Source organism: Dendrobates tinctorius, unplaced genomic scaffold (assembly GCF_039654945.1).
Source record: "Dendrobates tinctorius isolate UK_male_01 unplaced genomic scaffold, ASM3965494v1 ptg000134l, whole genome shotgun sequence".
Classification (NCBI taxonomy): domain Eukaryota; kingdom Metazoa; phylum Chordata; class Amphibia; order Anura; family Dendrobatidae; genus Dendrobates; species Dendrobates tinctorius.
In genome coordinates this window covers 10718469-10740231 of record NW_027361802.1, presented here as the reverse complement: position 1 = coordinate 10740231, position 21763 = coordinate 10718469, and the positions used below count along the sequence as shown (strand labels likewise).

General features: G+C 42.4%; 1 protein-coding gene across 4 annotated transcripts in view; it reads right to left on the bottom strand.

Moving 5' to 3' along the window:
• The window catches only part of SMC5 (structural maintenance of chromosomes 5), a 344009-nt gene that overhangs the window by 304790 nt on the left and 17456 nt on the right, over positions 1-21763 (bottom strand). For all 4 annotated transcript variants that reach the window (XM_073543725.1, XM_073543726.1, XM_073543723.1 and 1 more), the window contains exon 4: positions 16208-16370. In XM_073543725.1, coding sequence (XP_073399826.1) covers positions 16208-16370 — 163 coding nt within the window. The remainder of the gene's footprint in view (positions 1-16207; positions 16371-21763) is intronic.

Sequence of the window (21763 nt, the reverse complement as noted above, 5' to 3'; positions counted from 1 at the left end):
TGTTCATAACCATATTGAAATCTCCCATACAGATAACATCCGCATCTGGATAATCCAGGGCAAAACTCATTGCCCTCTGAAGAAGGGACATACTAGCTGGAGGGGGGGTTATAGACACATAGGATTACATATTCCCCCGCGTTTATCAGTGCATGCACAAAAACAAAACAACCCTCAGGATCCCTCTGAGTCTCCCTGGCCTCCCATCTAACGTCTCTATGTACCAACAATGAAACCCCTCTCGAGTAGCTGGTATGGTATGCGTGAACAGACCATTGTACCCAAGGCTTCTGCACACACCGAACCGTATCCCTGGTCAGGTGCGTCTCCACCAGGGACACAATGTGAGGGCGATAATGTCTGACCTGCGAGAAAACCTTAATCTTTTTCCGGGGAGTTTTTATACCCCTCACATTCCATGTCATACAGATCAACTCAGACCCCATGTTTTCCTCCGCTGAATATTGGGCACATCATTACCCGGGTAGAATTTAGAGACATCTCCTAAAGATGAAAAGTGTCGATGGCTGCGAATCTTACCTAAAAAAAACATATAAAACCACAACAAAGAAAAAACAAAGTAAATAAACAGCAAACAGTATGGGAGCAGAGTCCTGTACTCCCGTCATGAAGCGAACAAGAGGAAACCATCACTGAGCACAGTGTCCGGTATTGTTGATAATTGGACGCATGCGGATAGAGCTCCAATCAGACCATTGATGCAAAGGTATTGACTAGCAAAATATGCACTAGAATTCCTTTGCAGAAGACCCCCTGTGGGACCGCAGCCACTCAGCCGCCTCCGCCGGATCCGTGAAAAACAGGGTGGAACCCTCATGAACTACTCGAAGCCGGGCCGGATAAATCATTGAGTACATAACATTCCTCGCCCGGAGGCTCTTTTTGACCTCCATGAACTGTGCCGTTGTTTCTGAAGTTCCATGAGGAAGTCTTGGAAAATAGAGATTGAGGCATTGTTGAACTTAATGGGGCTTTTCTGCCGTGCCAAACGCAGAGCCACATCCCTGTTCCCACAGTTAAGGAGACGTGCCAGAAAAGGTCTAGGTGGGGCTACAGGAGGAAGAGGCCTAGTGGGGACTCTGTGGGCACGCTCCACCGCAAATGTTGGAGAGAATTCGTCTCCCAAAGTAGTTTTGAGCCAATCTTCCAGAAATTGCTCCAGGTGTTGACCCTCCGAACGCTCCGGGAGCCCAATAATTCGGATGTCATTCCGACGCATTCTGTTCTCCAGGTCGTCCGCTTTTTGCCTCCATGCATTCATAGAGTCTGCCACCTTCGTTAACTTTGAAAAATGAGGATGATTGACCTCATGGAGATCAACATCCGACACTGTGGAGACACCATCACGTGTTTCTCAACGCAGTGATTCTAGAGCACTGCCCCCATCCCTTATGGGAAATATGTAAAACATGCAAAAACAATTAGCCGCGGAGACACCATCACATATTTCTCAACGCAAGCAATGACTAGCCAGGTCTTTCACCGGGAAGGAACAACCACGGGAAGGGCAGTCTCCAATGAAGGAAACCACCTATGCCAAAACATGGTATCCATCCACAGACAGCTGTTTCGGGGTATTGCCCCTCATCAGTGTGGAGTAGGAAACTGGCTAGTAGGAGCAATGCCTAGTGGAAGACTATGAAAAATGAGGATGATTGACCTCATGGAGATCAACATCCGACACTTATGCGAAATAAGTAAAACATGCAAAAACAATTAGCCGCGGAGACACCATCACATGTTTCTCAACGCAAGCAATGACTAGCCAGGTCTTTCACCGGGAAGGAACAACCACGGGAAGGGCAGTCTCCAATGAAGGAAACACCTATGCCAAAACATGGTATCCATCCACAGACAGCTGTTTCGGGGTATTGCCCCTCATCAGTGTGGAGTAGGAAACTGGCTAGTAGGAGCAATGCCTAGTGGAAGACTATGAAAAATGAGGATGATTTACCTCATGGAGATCAACATCCGACACTGCGGAGACACCATCACGTGTTTCTCAACGCAGTGATTCTAGAGCACTGCCCCCATCCCTTATGGGAAATATGTAAAACAAGCAAAAACAATTAGCCGCGGAGACACCATCACGTTTCTCAACGCAAGCAATGACTAGCCAGGTCTTTCACCTTAACAGCATCAAAGGGAGAATGGATGGAGCCATGTACCGTAAAATCTTGAGCGACAACCTCCCTCCCTACACCCGGATATTAAAAATGGGTCCTGGCTGGGTCTTCCGTGGTGGGAATTTTCCCATGGACCTCGCACTCATGTCAGGAAGATTGAGTTCATTGGCTCACATGCTGCTCAGTGTCTCTACTGGATGGCAGGCTGTATGGTCGCATCATGCAACCTGTCATCTAGATGTAGCAAAGCTAGACCCGTCGTGGGACAAATGGATTATCAGCTTCTCTGTGGAAAGGTGAGGAATATAGTGGTTTGTTGTTTTTTTTTGTTTTTTTAACTCGTTTGCCGACGACAATGGTGTGTATGGAATAGGTAAGGTCGTAAAAAGTATGGTTTAATTAAGATTTATTAAAGGTGTCATTCCTTCAAATAAAGGACTATTTTCTGTGTGTGTGTTTTTACACAATATGACTATGGGGTTAGTAATGAGGGTGTCTGGTGTCACCTGACAATACAAAGGTGACATCAATCAAACAACCATCACCCCTCACGCCACCACTACAGAGCAATTGGGAAGAGCTAAACTACTAAGTGCTAGAATTGGCACTTCATAGAGATGCACCTTTTCTGGGGCGGCTGAGAGGTGATATTTTTAGCCTGGTGGGGTAGTATCCATGGCCACTTCCAAGGCTTTGGGTATTAATTATAGGGGGACCCTACGTCATTTTTTTTTAGGGTCCACCATTTTAATAGCCACTAAAGGCCAAGTATACAGCTGTGAGCTGATATTAATAGCCTGGAAGCTCCATGAATATTACCCCCTTCCATGGCTATAAACATAGGCCCCCAGCTGTCTGCTTTCCCTCTGCTGATCAAAAAAATTACGTGGGAGCCCACGCCATTTTTTTTCAGAAAAATAATCTTTTATTAAATACACGTACAGTAAGCTGCACACACACTACACTAATTGTATTTGTCACCGACATCTGTATAGCTACCTATTCTATGCGTATTTACTGTATGTAATCCATCTACTCTATCCTGTCGGCTCCTGCTGTGATTTTACAGTGCATAGTTGCTGAATTGCCGGCTTTTCTATATAATATATATACATATATATATGTGTGTGTCACTGGCATCTATATATGTACCTATCCTATGTGTATATACTCGTGTATAAGCCGAGGTTTTCAGCACTTTTTTTGCTGAAAATGACCCCCTCGGCTTATACACAAGTCATTGTGCAGAAAGTAGGCGGGGAGAGGCAGGAGCCGGCGGCTGCGACATCATACTCACCCTCCTCGTGCCACCGCTGAACATCCCTGCTTCTCTGGGCAGCTCTTCCTGTGTGAGCATCACGTGGTACCGCTCATTAAAGGTAATGAATATGCACACGTCTCCACTCCCATAGGCATGGAGCTCATTCATTACCTTAACCCCTTCATGACCTATTTTGACCTTAATGAACTGGTCATTTTGTTTTGTTTTTTTTTACTCTTTTCCAATATTTTTATTTTTAACAAGGGTATAGAGGGGGGGGGGGGGTAGAGGGGATGGGGGGAGAGGGAGCTGATGTAAGAGTAGGGCAGTAAACATAACAACAAACATAAATTTGCAAGGCAGCAACAATTTGACCCAAGTAAAGCAAGGGACGCAGCCCTTGAAAAAAATAGCATTGTAAACAACAAACTATGGTATACAGAATAGAAGCAAACAGTGCTATGATAGAACATGACTTTGACCTTAACATTATAAAGACCAATATAAGATAATACAGAGGCCAAGAATAATTAAATATAAATGCAAATGCTAATCAGGTAAGTGATGGAGGGAAAGATTGATCCCATTTGTGCCACTTTCTGTAGAATTGGCCGAAACTATTGTTGGACAGAGCGAACTTAAGTTCGAGGTCTCTGTGTTGTGTAATTAGTTTGACAATGAAGTCAACATCAGGTAAAGTATGACTTTTCCAGTGAAAGGCGATAGCATTTTTGGCGACCATGCAAATATGTATAACAATTCGTTGAAGAGAATTATCTAAGGCAGAGGTATTCAGAGAGAGCAGGGCTAATTGTGGTGTGAAGGTAAATGGTGAACCAGAGAGTTTGGTGATTATAGAGGAAATTCCTGACCAAAAGGTAACAACAGTAGGGCAGCTCCAGAAAATGTGTAATAAATCCCCCTTACAGCCGCATTTTCTCCAACAAAGTGGGGAGTTGGAGACATCTATGTGAGCTAGTCTAGATGGTGTATAGTACCATCTGGTGTATACCTTGAAGTGTGATTCCAGGAGAGGCATAGATATCGTAGACCGGTTGGATAATGAAAATGTTTCCTCCCATTCATCTGCAGAGGTAGTGAGGTTGAGAGATTTCTCCCAAGTGAGCATATGGGCGCTTTTTGTAAGAGACAAGTCTTTGTTGAAACAATCAAATAAATTTATGTCCCCAGAAGATTTGGTGATGCAGGTTAACCAAAATGTTTAGAGACGCCTCTGTAAATCTAGGTTTATTACTTAAGAATAATTTGATATGTTCTCTTAGTAACAAATATTCATGGAAGAAAGAAGGTACTTTGAAGTTATTCTTTATTAAACTGAAACTCAAGTAGTTGGGGCCATTGAAGATGTCACCTATTCTATTTATTTTGAAGTCAGCCCAGTGAGGGGGTGTAGTTTTTCCCAAGAATGTATAGACATGGGTTAAAGGTAGTCTATACAGCGTGGACATTTTTTGGCTACGGCCATCTAATCTAGAGATTTTACACCAGGCCAAGGAAATTGCCTGAAATATCGGGTGAGTGTGGTTATTTGTAGTCAGATTAGAAATGGCTTTGAAAACCAGAGATTTGAGAGGATTACCTTTGTTGATGTCTACCTCCAGGCCATGCCATGCGGGAACACTCGTGTCTGATAACCAATGTATACTCTGTTTAATTAACAAAGTATAATAATGAGCGGAGATATTCGGAAGACTAAATCCACCATGAAGTTTCTTTTTGAATAATGTTCTGGTGTCAGTTCTTGGTTTTTTGTGGTTCCAAATAATATTGTTTATTTGCGACTGAATGGCCGTTAGGCATGCCGTGGAGATAGGAAGTGGTATGCATCTGAGAATATATAGAATTTTAGGTAATGTAAACAATTTCACCGCTAGGTTCCTCCCCCACCAGGTCAGGTCTCTATCTCTGAAGGTATTGCTGTCCTTCTGAATCGAGTCCGACAACTTTTTCATGTTTAAAATAACAGTTTTGTTTAAATCTTTATTGATTATAATACCTAGATACAGTAGTTCCTTCCTGCACCAATTAAATGAAATAAAAGATTTTAGGCGAGTAGTTTCTTCGGGATTGACATGGATAGGTAGTATGTTAGATTTTGAGTTATTGGTTTTAAAATTTGAAAGGGCTGAAAAGGTTTCTAGTTCCTTGAGGGTTTCCATAGTTGATGATACAGGGTTTGTAAGGGTCAGGATTATATCGTCCGCAAACAGGCTGAGTTTATGTTGGCGGTTGTTGGTAGAGAGGCCAGTTATTTTTGAGTTTTGTCTTATGGACTCCACTAATGGTTCTAACGCTAAGTTGAATAATAGTGGTGAGAGGGGGCATCCTTGTCTTGTGCCGTTATTGATAGCGAATGTATCTGAGATGTGATTATTGCAGTTAACTTTAGCTGTGGGGTTTTTGTATAGTGCCATGAATGTTTTAAGGAGATTGTTGTTGAACCCAAATTTAATTAAGGTATGTTTCAGGAAACACCAGTCGATGCGGTCGAATGCCTTCTCGGCGTCAAGTGATATGAAAACTGTTGGGGACCTGGTGGAGTTAGTAAGTTTGACGGAGTCCAGTATTCTTCTTGTAGCATCGGCTGGTTGCCTGCCTTTTACGAAACCCATTTGGTCGTTCGCCACCAAATTGGGAAGTATATAACTCAACCTGTTTGCTAGGATTTTTGAAAATAATTTTGTGTCTGTATTGAGCAAGGAAATTGGTCTGTAGTTACTTGGAGATAGGGGGTCACCAGATTGTTTGGGAATTAGGGTAATGGAGGCCTCCAGCATCTCAGGCGGAGAGGAACCTATTGCGGAGGCATGGTTGAAGAGTTTCGTTAACTGTGGGGAAAGGGATTTACTGAAGATTTTGTAGTATGTATTATTATAGCCGTCCGGCCCAGGTGACTTATGAAGGTCGAGGTGTTTAATCGTGTCTTCGACTTCCTGGGTAGTGAATGGTGCAAAGATTCTATATCGTCGTTGGTTAAAGATGGTAGTTTAATGTTTGTCAGGTATGATTTGATGTTCTGTTCTTTTGGGGGTGGTGATAGGGGGTCCGTGTTCAAATTATAAAGTTTGCTATAATATTTGGAAAACTCATTAACTATATCCTGGGGATGGTGAAGAATTTTATCGCCTTCCATGGATGAAATTTTACTAATTCTGTTGTGGATCCTTAGTCTTTTAATTTTATTTGCCATATACCGTGTGGGTTTGTTTAAAGCGGAATAGAATTTAAACTTCGAGGAATTAAGGGCTGCTTCATAGGGTGAATAAAGTAAATTGCGTAGGTCTTGTCTTAATTTTGCCAATTCTGCCTGTTTATTAGAGGGACATGAGGGGTGGTCTAATATGTATTTCTCCTGTTCACGTATGGACTTGTGAAGTTTATCCAATTTTTCCCTATTTTCTCTTTTGATCTTGGAGGAAATATTGATTAAAATACCCCTGATGACGGCCTTATGGGCGCACCAGTTGTTAGATGGATTGGTAGCCTCCGGGGTATTTTCAAGGAAAAAATCGTCTATGGCTTTTTGGATTGTTGCTTTATGGATGGGATCGTGTATGATGTTAGAGTTACATTTCCACATTCTGGTGTTTCTTAATGGCGGCCCAAAGAGGAATTCGCCAATGACTGGGGAGTGATCGGATATAGTCCTATCTCCAATACTGACCTTTTTAAATTTTTTAAGGGAAAAGATGTCGGATAAGATTAAATCAATCCTGGAGGCCGATTGGTGGACTGATGAAAAATGTGTGTATTCTCTGGAGGATGAATTTAGACATCGAAATGTGTCGCAAAGTTCATTCTTATCCAGCCACCAATTCAGATCGTTCGAGGCCGGTCGGGAATCTGAAGTGGAATCAATAGTCCTATCTGGAGTGGTGTTAAAGTTGCCCAGAAGTATGAGGGTCCCTTTTCTCACCTCGGTTACCTTTTTCATCACTTTCGTCAAGAATCTGGCCTGATGTCTATTCGGTGCATATATGTTAACTAAAGTGTTAGTTTGTCCGTTAATAATGCAGATTAAGATGTGATACCTGCCTTTAGCATCACCAAAATCTTCAATTACCTCAAATGGAACCGTATTTTTGACTAGGGTAACCACTCCAGCTCGTTTGCTAGAATTGCAGGCCTCAAAAATATGAGGAAAGCTGCGATGTTGAAAGTAGGGGTGGCTTCCTGTCAAAAATTTAGTCTCCTGAATAGAGGCGATGTCCGCTTGTGATTTGATTAATTCTCTCCACAAAGCGTGCCTCTTTTGGGGGCTATTTAGTCCTCTCACGTTGTAGGACACAATTTTAAAAGTCATTTTAACCGTTAGATAACTGGAACCTGTAAAGGAAATTTGACCTGGATAACAAGGTAAGATCTAGAGAATTTACAAGTCTTGAACCTAAAAAGCAAAAATTGCACTGAATATTGTAATTAACAGTAATAAGTATACCAACTACGAGTGTTGCAGGAGCAATGACGGGTTTTTGATTGAAGAATCCAATGAGAGAACTCTGGATCCTGTAAAATTAGAACCTAAAATATAGAATATAAAGAATAGACAACAACAAATATGTCAACTGTAAAATAGACACAAGTAGGTCCGTAGAGCTACCTGAAAAGTAAGAGGGGGTTAGTGAAAGTGGACGGGAAAAAGGGAAAATCCTAGGCTGCAGAGAAGCGGAGGCTTCTATTAATTAGAAGACATTTTTCCAGCGGATGCCTGGTCAGTCTCTGTCAAGTGACCTAACAAAGTCCATTCCTTCTTCGACGGTATAGACTGGTATATTCCTGCCCCGATGTGAGATCAGCAGTCGTAGAGGAAATCCCCATTTGTAGTCGACTCTCTTGTCGCGGAGGGCCATAGTCACTGGTCTGAACTCTCTTCGGCCTTCCAAAGTCTCTTTGGAGAAGTCGGGGAACACTTTTAGAGCTCCGTGTGGTTCCGGAAAAGTTTTTCTATCTTTTAAGTAGTTAAGGATCCGTTCCTTAGTTTTGAAAAAATGCACTTTAAGAATGGTATCTCTGGGCAATTCCGCCGGGATCTTGTTGGGTTTGGGTAGACGGTGAATTCTATCTATCGTCAGGTCCAAGTCAGACAGGTCTGGCAGGGCTGATTTAAAGATAGCTTTGAGGTGCTCCGACACGACAGTTGTTCTTGAGGTACATCTTCCGGGATACCTCTGACCTTCAAATTATTTCGCCTGCTCCGGTCCTCAAGATCCGCCATCTTAGTACGCAGGTGCTTCATCTCTGAGGTGAGTCTGTCCACTTCTTCAAAGGAAATAGTTGACCTGTGCTCGAGTCTATTGATCCTCTCCTCATGTTTTGTCAGTTGTCTGTCTATACTGTCGGATTTTCTCGCAGTATTTTTGGAAGTAGGACTCCATGTCTGATCTCACTTCCCTACGATGGGAGACCTGGTCATTTTTTGCAATTCTGACCAGTGTTCGTTTATGAGGTAATAACTCAGAAACGCTTCAACGGATCCTAGCGATTCTGAGATCGTTTTTTTCGTGACATATTGGGCTTCATGTTAGTGGTAAGTTTAGATCAATAATTTTTGCGTTTGTGAAAAAAAAAAAATCGGAAATTTGGCAAAAATTTTGAAAATTTCACAATTTTCATTCTGTTAAACCAGAGAGTTATGTGACAGAAAATAGTTAATAAATAACATTTTCCACATATCTACTTTACATCAGCACAATTTTGGAAACAAATTTTTTTTTGTTAGGAAGTTAAGGGTTAAAAGTTGACCAGCAATTTCTCATTTTTACAACAAAATTTACAAAACCATTTTTTTTTTAGGGACCACCTCACATTTGAAGTCAGTTTGAGGGGTCTATATGGCAGAAAATACCCAAAAGCGACACCATTCTAAAAACTGCACCCCTCAAGCTGATCAAAACCTCATTCAAGAAGTTTATTAACCCTTCAGGTGTTTCATAGCAGTAGAAGCAACATGGAAGGAAAAAAAATGAACATTTATCTTTTTAGTCCTCAATTTTTTTATTTTCCCAAGGGTAAAAGGAGAAAGTTGACCCCAAAAGTTGTTGTCCAATTTGTCCTGAGTACACTGAAACCCCACGTGTGGGGGGGGGGGGGGAACCACTGTTTGGGCGCACGGCAGTGCTCGGAAGGGAAGGAGCGCCATTTGAATTTTTGTATGGAAAATTAGATCCAGGTGCTTCACAAATTGATCCGTAAAAATGAAAAAGTAGTTTTTTTTCACAAAAATTATCTTTTAGCCTCAATTTTTTCTTTTTCACATGGACAACAGGATAAAATGGATCCTAAAACTTGTTGGGCAATTTCTCCTGAGTACACCGATACCTCATATGTGGTCATAAACCTGTTATGATTGAATCACCGTAGGAGGCAAACACAAAAATAGAAGCTACGTCCAGAAAACCAGAGAAGTTGGCAACTATCAGATTGCAGACCCCTGAACCTATCAACACAACTAGCAGTAGCCGTGGGGGGTTCCTACAATGCCCTAGACCCCTCGATCACAGCCGGAGCGCTAAATAGCCTAAAGACAGAAAAGGAAATCTAAACTGCCCCAGAGCAGACCCCAAAGAAAAGGCAGCCCCCAACATATAATGACGGTGAAGCAAGATGAAAAAACACTAACACAGATAGAAAGATAGGCTGAGCAAACGATGGGGCCCAAGCTAGCTAAACAGAACAGGAAAGGAAGGTTGCTGTCTGCAATCTGCCAAAACCCTATCAAAGACATAAGCCAACAAGCTGATATGAAAAAGACCCTGATGCAGCTAGGCTTCAAAAACTAAATCAGCACTCAGGTATTTCCAGAAGACAGAGCTAAAGGAATTCAGCACACCCCAGCGGGGAATGGCAGAAATCCAGAAAAACAAAGCAAAACAAAGTCTAAGCACAAATGCAAAAGGCCGAGCAGAAAACTTAGCTTTAGAGGAGCAGGAATTCAGACTAGTCTCCAAGGATCCCACAGAGAAGTCACCCGCAGGGCAGAAGGGCGTCGGCAGCCTTATATCCAGTCAGTAACTCCACTCAGCCAGTCATCATCATCAGACTCAGGTGTTTGATAATCAGGCTCACTACCTTTCTTTACCAGAAGAGGGAGTTCCTCGGGCCTCAGTAGTGAAGGGGAAAATGAACTCACAACATAAACAAGTTTGGGCACATGGCAGGGCTCAGAAGGGAAGGAGCACCAATTGTCTTTTTGAATGGAAAATTAGCTCCAATCGTTAGCGAACACCATGTTGCATACGGAGAGCCCCTATGTGCCTAAACATTGGAGCTCCCCCACAAGTGACCCCATTTTGGAAACTAGACCCCCCAGGGAACTTATCAAGATGTGTGGTGAGCACTTTGAACCCCCAAGTGCTTCACAGAAGTTTATAACGCAGAGCCGTGAAAATAAAAAATCATTTTTTTTCTTCAAAAAATTATTTTTTAGCCTGCAATTTTTTATTTTCACAAGGGTAACAGGAGAAATTGGACCCCAAAAGTTGTTGTCCAGTTTGTCCCGAGTACGCTAGTACCCCATATGTGGGGGGACCACTGTTTGGGCATACGTCAGGGCTCGGAAGGGAAGTAGTGACGCCCGCAGACCATTCCATCAAGATCTGAAATGCAGACTTTGATGGAATGGTCTGCGGGCGTCATGTTACGTTTGCAGAGCCCCTGATGTGCCTAAAAAGTATAAACCCCCCACAAGTGACCCCATGTTGGAAACTAGCCTTACAAGGAAATGTATCTAGATGTGTGGTGAGCACCTCGAACCCTAGTTGCTACACAGAATTTTACAACGTTGATCTGTGAAAATGAGAAAAAAAATATTTTCCCACAAACATGTTGTTCAATTCCTACAACTTGTTGTGCTATTTCTCCTGATTATACAGATACTGTACCCCATATGTGGTCGAAAACTACTTTTGAGGCACAGTGCAAAGCTCAGAAAGGAAGAAGCGCCATACTGGAGTTCAGATTTTGCTGGACTGGTTTGAGGGTTCTGTGTCACATTGGCAGAGCCCCTGAGGTGCCAGAACAGCAGAAACTCTCCACATATGAGATCTCATTTTACAAACTACACCTCTCAATGAACTCCTCTAGGGGTGCAGTGATCATATTGACACCAAAGGTTTGTCAAAGAATTTTATACCATTGGATAGTGAAGAATAAATAATTACATTTTTACCACAAAATTTTGTTTTAGCCCCAGATTTTATATTTTCACACTGTGAAATGGGTAAAAAGTTTGTCCCACAACTTCTGCTGAATTTGGAAATAGCCCATATGTGCTGTACATTACCGCTTATCCACATGGCGAGACTCGGGAGGGACTGGGCACCATTTGCCTCCTGAAGCGCAGATTTTCCTAAACTAGTTTGCAAACTCCTTATACAGAGCCTCTAAGTGCTAGAAGAGTAGAATTCCCCCTCAAGTAACCCCATTTTGGAAATTATACCCCTTTGGAAATTTATCTATAGCTGTAGTGACAATTTTGATTCAGAAACAAGCAGCAGTGGATGTTGCTGAGTGAAAATTACAAACTGTCATTGTAGTGCCTAGTACATTGTAGTCACCTGTACATGGTAGTGCCCAGCTCTTGCCTCTGAAGACACGCACCAGTAATTAGGCTGCCTGTCATTAGTACAGACGTGCCAAACATGTGGACGCTAAATGTAGTTTAGGAACACTGGGGATCAGAATGGAGAAGGGGCATTTGGTTTTGGGAGTGCAGAATTCATTGGCTTTCTTCTGAGGTGTGAGGAGCCATAGTTGTTTTCCAAATCTTTTGTGCTACCAGTAACGTGGAAGCTCCCTATATTTTCATTAACAGATGATTAACCCGAGTGGATTTTTTCTTTGTGAACTTAGTTGAAACTTTTATTGGGAACATTTTACATAACATTTAGGATCACATTTATCTTGCGCTCTACACCGAGCACTTACATCGGGGTTCCCATCTAAATCTCCAAGTGACCCGATTCAGATGAAACCCCCGAGGGATCCATTCACTATAATGAGGCAGCAGAGCTACTGTGGACTCCATTTGGACTCTATTTAGTGCTGTCCTTTTCAAAAGTGCACAAACCTGTAGCCGACCGCGTTTTTACACACACCTAAAAAGATGCACACCGCCAAATCAAAGGCCAGACAGTGTCCACAGTGCCTCCATCTGCCTTATAATAGGGAATCCTCCACCAGGGATTCCATCTGAATCATGTATTTAAGAGATTTACATGGTGTAAGCGCTCAGCATAGAGCACAGGATAGATGTGAGAGGAGGCTTACTGCGACCTTTGGAAGACAGAATGGAAAAAAAAAAAAAAAAATCAGTAATAGGTTAAGAATTGGTTCTACTTATTATTTATGCCATTCCTCCTGTAGTATAAGTGATTTGACAACTTATTTATTCGGGTTGATGCAATATCAATACCAGATTTACATCTGTTTTTTATCTTTGGCTGCTGTCACACACTAAGATGTCTTTTCATCCCCATATTTTGAAAGCCATGTTTCTATATTTTGGCTGACAGTCATGCAAGTGCTTTTTTTGGGGAGGACGAGTAGACGTTTTTATTGGTACCATTTTCTTTCACATGACGTTTTTTGATCGCTTTCTATTGTGGATTTTTGGGAAGCAGAATAAACAAAAAACAGTAAATCAAGAATTGTCTTGTTTTTTTTATGCTGTTCCACATGTGGTAAATTGATAATGAATCTTCATTCTTCAGGTCAGTACAATTACAGCGATACCACTTTTTTTTATGTTTTGGCGGTTTTACGCAATAAAAACTTTTAAAGAAAACATATATTTTTGCATTGCTTTATTCTGAGAGCTACAGCTTTTATTTTTCTGCTCATGGAATTGTATGGTGGCTTGTTCTTTGCGGGGGAAAATGACGTTTACAGCGATACCATTTTTATTTACATTTGTCTTTGATCGAATTTTATTCCAATTTTTGCTCGACTGTATGATAAGGAACTTTTTTTGCCTTTTTTTAGTATTCACTGAAAGGGTTAACTAGTGGGACAGTTTCATAGGTTGTTTCGTTTCGAACATGGCAATACCAAATATGCATACTTTTTGTTTATTTTACTTGTTTATTATTTTGTGTTTTTTTTCTATAAAAATATCCATTTATATGTATAATACATATTTTTATTATTATTTTGTAATTTTTTTTAACATTGTTCCAATTTTTTTTTTTTTTTTTACTTAGTCCCTGTCTGGGACTTAAACTTTTTTAACTCAGTTTCTAAAGTGTAGCAATGCACGAGCATTGCTACGCTTTAGAAACTATCAGTGCTGCACTGACACACAAGCTTGATACACCATGCCCTGAGCATGGTGTAACAAGTTTGCTAGCTCTGGTGACCCGGACTTCATCATGACGACATAGGGTCACCATGGCAATAATCAGTCCCTCGTGATATCGCTGATCACAAGGCAGAGGGGGCTCCCTCCCTCTGCATGTGCTCTAAATTGTGCGATTGATATCGATCACAGCATCTAGCATGTTAAACTGCCAGGTGTCATATCATCTGAACAACCGGCAGCAATCACTCACACACAGCCTCTTGTGCATTGGTGATTGCCACGAGTTATATACTTCAAATGTCGAGAAGAGGTTGAAAGAAGTTCTGGAGACAGATTCTCTTGCAGATCTGTGTCTGGCCCATATGTTTTAACGTGCAAGATAAATCTGGATCTCTCTGGAATAAGACAGATTGCAGATCTCAAGGTATCACTTTATTCAACTTCCTACATGCCCATATAGACTACTTAGGAGGGTTGATGATACAGACAAATTTCTTTTAAGTGTTAATAATAGTGGCATTTAAATTTACTGAAAGCTTGACTGATAAACATACAATAATAAAAAAAAAAAAAAAAGAAAAATAGGCTATCAATCTTGATCAATCAACAGTCAACACTGCCTTTTTTCCATTTACACTGGTCACATATTACAATCGCTTATAAAACGATGGAATGAATACTGCATATACTTGTGTATAAGCCGCCCCCCCCCCCTCCTAATTTTGCCACGAAAAAACTGGGAAAACTTATTGACTCACGTATAAGCCTAGGGTTAATGGTGGTCCAAGAAGATGCTCCATAGATAAAAAAAAAACCATATGCTGCTGCACAAGGGTTAATGCTGGCCCAAGAAGATGCTCCATAAATACCCTCCATATGCTGCTGCACAAGGGTTAATGCTGCCCCATAAGATGCTCCATAAATACCCCCCATATGTTGCTGCACAAGGGTTAATGCTACCCCATAAGATGCTCCATAAATACCCCCCATATGCTGCTGCACAAGGGTTAATGCTACCCCATAAGATGCTCTATAAATACCCCCCATATGCTGCTGCACAAGGGTTAATGCTGCCCCATAAGATTATCCATAAATTCCCCTTATTTGCTGCTGCTGCAGCAATTAAAAAAAAAAATGACACACTCACCTCTCCGTCGTAGGGGCCAGGTGCCGGTGTCCTGAGCCCCGGCACCGGCGATATTTACTGGCCCCTGTTCCATCGCCATCCACCGCTGTGTCTCCCAGGTCTCTGCAATGAGGTTCATTCATCAGAGGGCGCGCACCTACTACGTCATCGCGTCCTCTGACCTGAATGTCACAGCAGGAGGACCCGGAGACACAGTGGTGCACGGCGATGGAACGGGGACAGGTGAATATTGCTCTGCCCCCGTCATACTCACCCCCTCCTGGCGCATGGACTTCTCTGCAGCCCCTGCTTCTCCATCGATCTTCTGCTTCCTGCATTCAGCGGTCACGTGGTACCGCTCATTAAACTCATAAATATGCGCATATTCATGAGTTTAATGAGCGGTATCACGTGACCGCTGAACGCAGGAAGCATACAACAGAGGGAGAAGCAGGGGCTGCAGAGACGTGCCAGGAGGGGGTGAGTATGGTCTCTGACACCCCCGCTCCCCCCCCCACCCCCGGTATATGACTCACGTATAAGCTGAGAGGGGGACTTTCAGCCCAAAAAAATGGGCTGAAAAATCTCAGCTTATACACGAGTATACACGGTAATTGGTTAAGGAAAACTTGTCCTAAGAAAGGCTTGAGAAAAATCATTTCCATGAGTTGCAATTACAACCCAGTTCTCCCTCAGTATAGTAATTATACTTTACGATACAACACTACTTATCCTGCAGCCTAAATTTTAAGCCAGTGCTATGTCTCATGTCCTCATGCTGTACATTGTGTAAGCACAGCACACAGTATAATCACAGCCTGGAAGTACACTTCATCATATATTTGATGGGGAGTTTGACCTTGCTTAATACTTTCGTCTAAAAAAAAAAAAATAAAAAAAATAATATATATACACACACCCATAAAATTTAATATAATTGAAGCACAGTGCTGATGAGTCTTCAAATTCTTTCACTATCAAACTTTTTCAATGTGTCACTGTGCTAATAAATAAAAGGAATCATATACTTCCTCCATAATTGCCTGCAGTTCTCATTTTGGCCCTCACCCATATCCAAATAGTCTCACCTTCTGGATCCTGTCCTCGACACACAGGAAATTGTTGGAAATAACCGCTGACCCAAAAATTGTCTGCAGTTGTGGTCCACCTCAACCAGTTTGGCTGCAGACAGGACCAGGAAGCATAGATCAGTGAGATTCAGGCACGTGACAGAATGGGACCCAAGGGAAATTGGGGAAGGCAAATATGATTTTATTATTTTAAAGTAGTTCTGGGGTGACAAAATATTCCTTGAAAAAACCCTTTATTTACATTCTAAGTGGGTTTAGGTTTACCTGTGGAAGAAACTGGCAGAAATTTCCGACTTGGATGTTCAATGCTGCCACCTGCTCCTCAACCATCTTTAAGGGGGAATTTTTACCATTGATGTACCATGTTGACTGGTTATTTGATACTTGAATTTCACGAGTAAGGATCAAGTTTCCAGAAGCCCTGTATCTAGAAAACAAAGATTTTAAATTGGGAAAAAAAAGCTAGTAACAAATAATAAATACTGCATATAATGTAAAAATCTGAAATTACTTAGCAAAACTACAAGAATGGATGAATGCCTGCTGGCTAAAACTGAACCCAGACAAAACTGAGGTTCATTTGGTTAGAACTAGTGATGAGTGAACGTGCTCCGATACGGTGTTATCCGGGCATGCTCATGTGCTAACAGAGTATCTTCAGCGTGCTCGAATAATATGTTCGAGTCCCCGTGGCTGCATGTCACATGGCTGTTCGACAGCTGCAACACATACAGGGATTGCCTGCGTTTGCTCAGTTAGGGTCAGAAGCTCCGTGGCTACTCCATATACAGACTGAATTTGGCTGTGTTCTGTAAATTCCAATACAAGTATTAAGGGTGTACATCATTCTTCACATACTGCTTCCACACTTTGTCCTAGTTTTTAGCAAATAAATGACAAGGAGCAATTTGTCATGTGTTGTTATTCATCTACATTTGAGGTTGTGTTTACCCAACTGTATGACAGTCTGTTTTTTGTTATGCTGGGATACATAAAACCATAAAATTCAGAGAGGGAGTACTTAATTTTTTCAGCTGCATGTGGTTTGTTTATTTTTGTAACTGCTATGGATAGAGTCGCACACATTTGCAGTTACATTCAACTAATTGTTTTAATGTTGAGCTGGACACATGATGGATCAGGCACTGCTGGGCAGAATAACGTTTTATTTTGCATCTCCATTGTGGAGATATTAGCAATCAAAGTATTTGGCAATTAAATACTTATTTTTTTTACAGGTATTTTTGGGGGTACTCCATGGGGGCGTGTACTTCTGTCTCTTTGTGAAGCTAACCAATCAAGCATGCAGCAACACAGTGGGAAAAGAAGACCATGCCACCCAGAATAGCTTAGAACAGGCTCAGTGAGAGACATGTATTGACAAATAATACAGTGCCTGCTCTCCTCACTGCAGATAGATAACTTGTGCATAGCAGACCTGAGTGTGATTAATAGCTTTCAGCTCTCATCTCTGGCAATCCCTATGGGGAGGGAGGAGAAGTGCTACAGAGTTGAGTCTATTTCCAAACATTTCTAGTAGAGTAAATGAATATAAGCGGGCACAATCCACTAAATAGCTAAGCTGGGATCACCTAATGCATATCAGTATAGACATAACAACAAAGACAAAAAAGTATATGCAAATAGCCAGGGATCATCAAAGAATAAACACTTTTTTTTTTTTTAAACTCTTTTTATTGAAAGATCCCACAAATTAACACAACAAGCAAATAATAATGCAGTATAGAATTCGGATCAGCATATAATTACCATCCAAAGTAGATATGTAAGCATACTTTCAATAATAGTATAAACAAACAATACAAATAACGTTTCTACAAAGCATTGCACCATTAAACCAGCCGGTTCTTTATCAGAATTTGAGTCTGTATTTATTCAGATTATAATAGACACTCATTCCTAAGATCCCTCGTAGCATCACTTTCATGCATTTAAGGCTGGTTTCACATTTGCGTTTTTTTGCGCTTGAAAAAAACGCATACGTGCGCATGCGTTTTTTTTCCCCTATATTTAACATGGCCGCGCATACGTGCGCGCTGGCATGCGCACGTATGCGTTTTTCATGCGCTGCTTTTTTTGGGGTGTGCGTTTGTATTTTACAGACGCTACATGTTGCATTTTTTGGTCCGCCCAAGCACTGCAAAAAAGCGCATGCGCAAGTATGCGCACGTTTTGCGCTAAAAACGGCCATTATGGCCTATGGATGCGCATACGTGCGCACTGGCATGCGCATGTATGCGTTTTTTTAGCGCTGCGTTTTTTTGGTGGTGTCCACTAGTTGTACTAGTTAGAAAATTCTAAAGTAAAAAAAAAAAGTCTATATAAAGGAGGTGCCTGCTAAAACTCTGCCACTACTACACTGACAGATTGGAGAGCAGACAGTCACCAAGGAACCCATCTTCTATCAGCGTCAAGAATGTGAGTATTATTACATCATATGCCTGTCCTTTTAAATTATGTATGTACTAATGATTTTTATTATTTTTACATGCAGTATGTCTTCAGAATCAGAATATTCCCCATCGCGGCAGGAATTGGCGCAAGCAGACCGTGAGGTGATTATTTTCGTGCATCTGGTAAGTATATCTGCTGCTACTCCAAATCTCTTACGTTTTTTTCAACTTTTTTAAGACATCATCATCATCTTCTGCGGACGGGACTACTGAGGGCGAAGAGCAGGAGCAGCGAATCCAAGTCCCGGTGGTGATACGGAATGTATGTATCAAATGATTTGTAATGTTCTTTATTTTTTATCTTCTATTTTTACTCTTTTTTATGTTTCTTTTTTTTGTAACTTTTTATTCAATTTAAATTTGATTATTCTAATGAATGTGTTTTGTCTAGGTTCCACAACGGGATGAAGACGTCTACCTGGATAATGAGCAGCTCATCAGCCTGGTCCAGGAGCGTGCGCCGTTGTGGGACAGCCGTGACCGGCTGTACAAGGACAATGTGGTGACCCGGCGGCTATGGAATGAGGTGGCCGCAGCGTTGATGGATGGCTGGGACAGCGCCACAGCATCCTCCAAAAAGGCGTTTAGTGAGTATTTCCCTGCTCTGTATTGTGCCGTAGTGACTGTTGTCCTTGACGGCACTGTTGGGTTTCGTGCTAGGTATATTCTAGCAGGAAACCCAACAGTGTAATCGGGCTCTACAGTGACTGCTTTGAGTATTGTATTGCTGTATTGTGCCGCAGTGACTGTTGTCCTTGATGGCACTGTTGGGTTTCGTGCTAGGTATATTCTAGCAGGAAACCCAACAGTGTCATCGGGCTCTACAGTGACTGCTTTGAGTATTGTATTGCTGTATTGTGCCGCAGTGAATGTTGTCCTTGATGGCACTGGGTTTTTTTTCCCAACAGTGGACAAAGTCCGAACACGTTGGCGTTCGATCAAGGACCGCTTCAACAGTGATGTTCGTGCTGAGGGCCAGGTTCGCAGTGGATCTGCGTCAAGGACCAGAACTAGATACCGTCACTATCACGCGTTGCAGTTCCTGAGACCGGTCCTTGCCACGAGATCGTAAGTATTATAAATTTTGGGTTTTTAGTTTTATTAATCTGTGTTTTTCTAATCCACAGCTGATGCTTCTTGTAAAGGCATGGTAGTAATGATTTTCCTTTCTTCCACAGCACCTGTAGCAGCACCCTGCAACCTGGCCCTAGAGCGGTCCTTCCTCGTACGTCCTCTGACCCGTCCCAGCCATCCGACAGCCATGAAGCACCTTGCAGGTCAGCCACACACACAGCTGGTGACCAGGAAGCTGGGCCATCAGGTGTTCCCCTGTCCCAGGTCTCTGCCACTGGTTATGCGGGCACTACCCGCCAGCGGCAGAGGGCCTTGGACAGGAATGTCTTGCCCGAGTTTATGCATTTGAGCGAGGCCTTTAATTCCAGCCTGAAGTCGCTGTCCGACAGTTGAAAGCGGCTTTGCACTCATGGAACGTGGTTTTAACCACTTTGAACACCGCTTCAATTCTGTAGAACAGCGCCTTGACCGTCTGGAGGCCGACCTCAACAGACCAGCACACCATTTTTTTAGTAAGATTGAAAAGGGCATGGCGGAACACCTTAGTCCTGAGCAACAGCTGAATGTGCTGCAGGCCTGCAACAATGCTTTCTTGCAGGCTATGCAGCATAATCGGTACGGTCAGCAGTCAGTGGTGTCATTTCCACCTGTGCCACCATTGACTCGCTTCACCTCACTACCGACTTGTGCTGCATACCACTGCACGGACACCTCTATTCAAAGCCAGGAAACCCACCGTTACACCACCACAAGTCTGAGTGCAGCTGGTCACTTCACCGACACCACCATGGCAAGCGCTGCTCCTGTCTGGAGCACCACCGCCACTCCCATGCATGCGTGGAGCTCAGCCACCACTAGGCAAACATGGAACAGCCCTGCCGCTACAACAACATGTAGTAGCCCTGCCACCACCACTCCGCAAACCTGGACCATCAATGCCGCCACCAGTCCTCCTGCAAGGACGAGCACTGCCAACCAAGAGCAGCAGCAGCAGTCACCTCAGCAGCAGCAGCAGCCGCCACCTCAGCAGCAGCAGCAGCCGCCACCTCAGCAGCAGCAGCAGCCGCCACCTCAGCAGCAGCAGCAGCCGCCACCTCAGCAGCAGCCGCCACCTCAGCAGCAGCCACCTCAGCAGCAGCCACCTCAGCAGACGGGGGACCTACACAATATTTGCCCCAAGTTCAAGGCGAAATCAATCAAGGCGGGCATTGGGCCAAAGTCGGTCCAGGCACACAAGCCTACGGCGACATGCCATTACAACAAATGTACCTGAACAGATTTCCTCTCCTCCAAGTGTTCCTAGTTTAATTCCCTTAACTGGACTACCTTCCCCCACAAGTTTTGTTGCCCCTTCTCCTCAAACACCGTCTTCAACTGCAAGTGTTGCATATTCCCTGCACACCCCCAAATTGAAACCATCTGCCCCCAAACGCCGAAAAAAATAATTTTTTTGTTTATTTTTGTGGTTAAAAATAAATTTACATTTGTGGTTCACCATTACAAAGTTTGATTAATGTTGTTTGCGCCGCTCACACACACTGATGGGTAAATACATGTTAAAAACCAACCCAAGGCCTAGTATAGTCATATGTGAAATACCACGGCCTAGTATAGTCATACCAAGGCCTAGTGTAATAACTCGAGTTTTACCAACTAGGATCTGGTTTCATGAAAAACAAACTGTTGAAACTTGTTTAAAAAAATAAGTTTCTTTCTTTTTTTAGTCAAGTTTCACCAGTTTGTTTTTCGTGAAACAAGATCCTAGTTTGTAAAAATCGAGTTATTACAGCAGGCCTTGGTATGACTATACTAGGCCGTGGTATTTCACATATTACTATACTAGTAGGCCCAAGGCCTAGTATACTCATAAGTGAAATACCACGGCCTAGTATAGTCATACCAAGGCCTAGTGTAATAACTCGAGTTTTACCAAAATAAAAGTTGGAATTGAGCTGATTACATTCATCCACTCAATGCTGACTTGTATTCCCCATTGACTTTCATTGGGGTTGGGTTTTGAAAAAAATCACACACTTTTTAACTAGTTGGACAATGTTCTCTTGAAAAAAATTGGTTTCCTGATTCATGGACTGGTTAATACGCATCAGATTTAACATGCAGCTTTGCTTACGTTCCAATATATTTCACGCAGACTAGCAATGCTGCATTTTAACTCATATGTGTATTTACCTGCCCAGGTGTGTGAACATCAAAAACTTCACAGTTATACATGGGAAGTTTTTTATTTAATTGGAGTTTAAAAAATATAGTG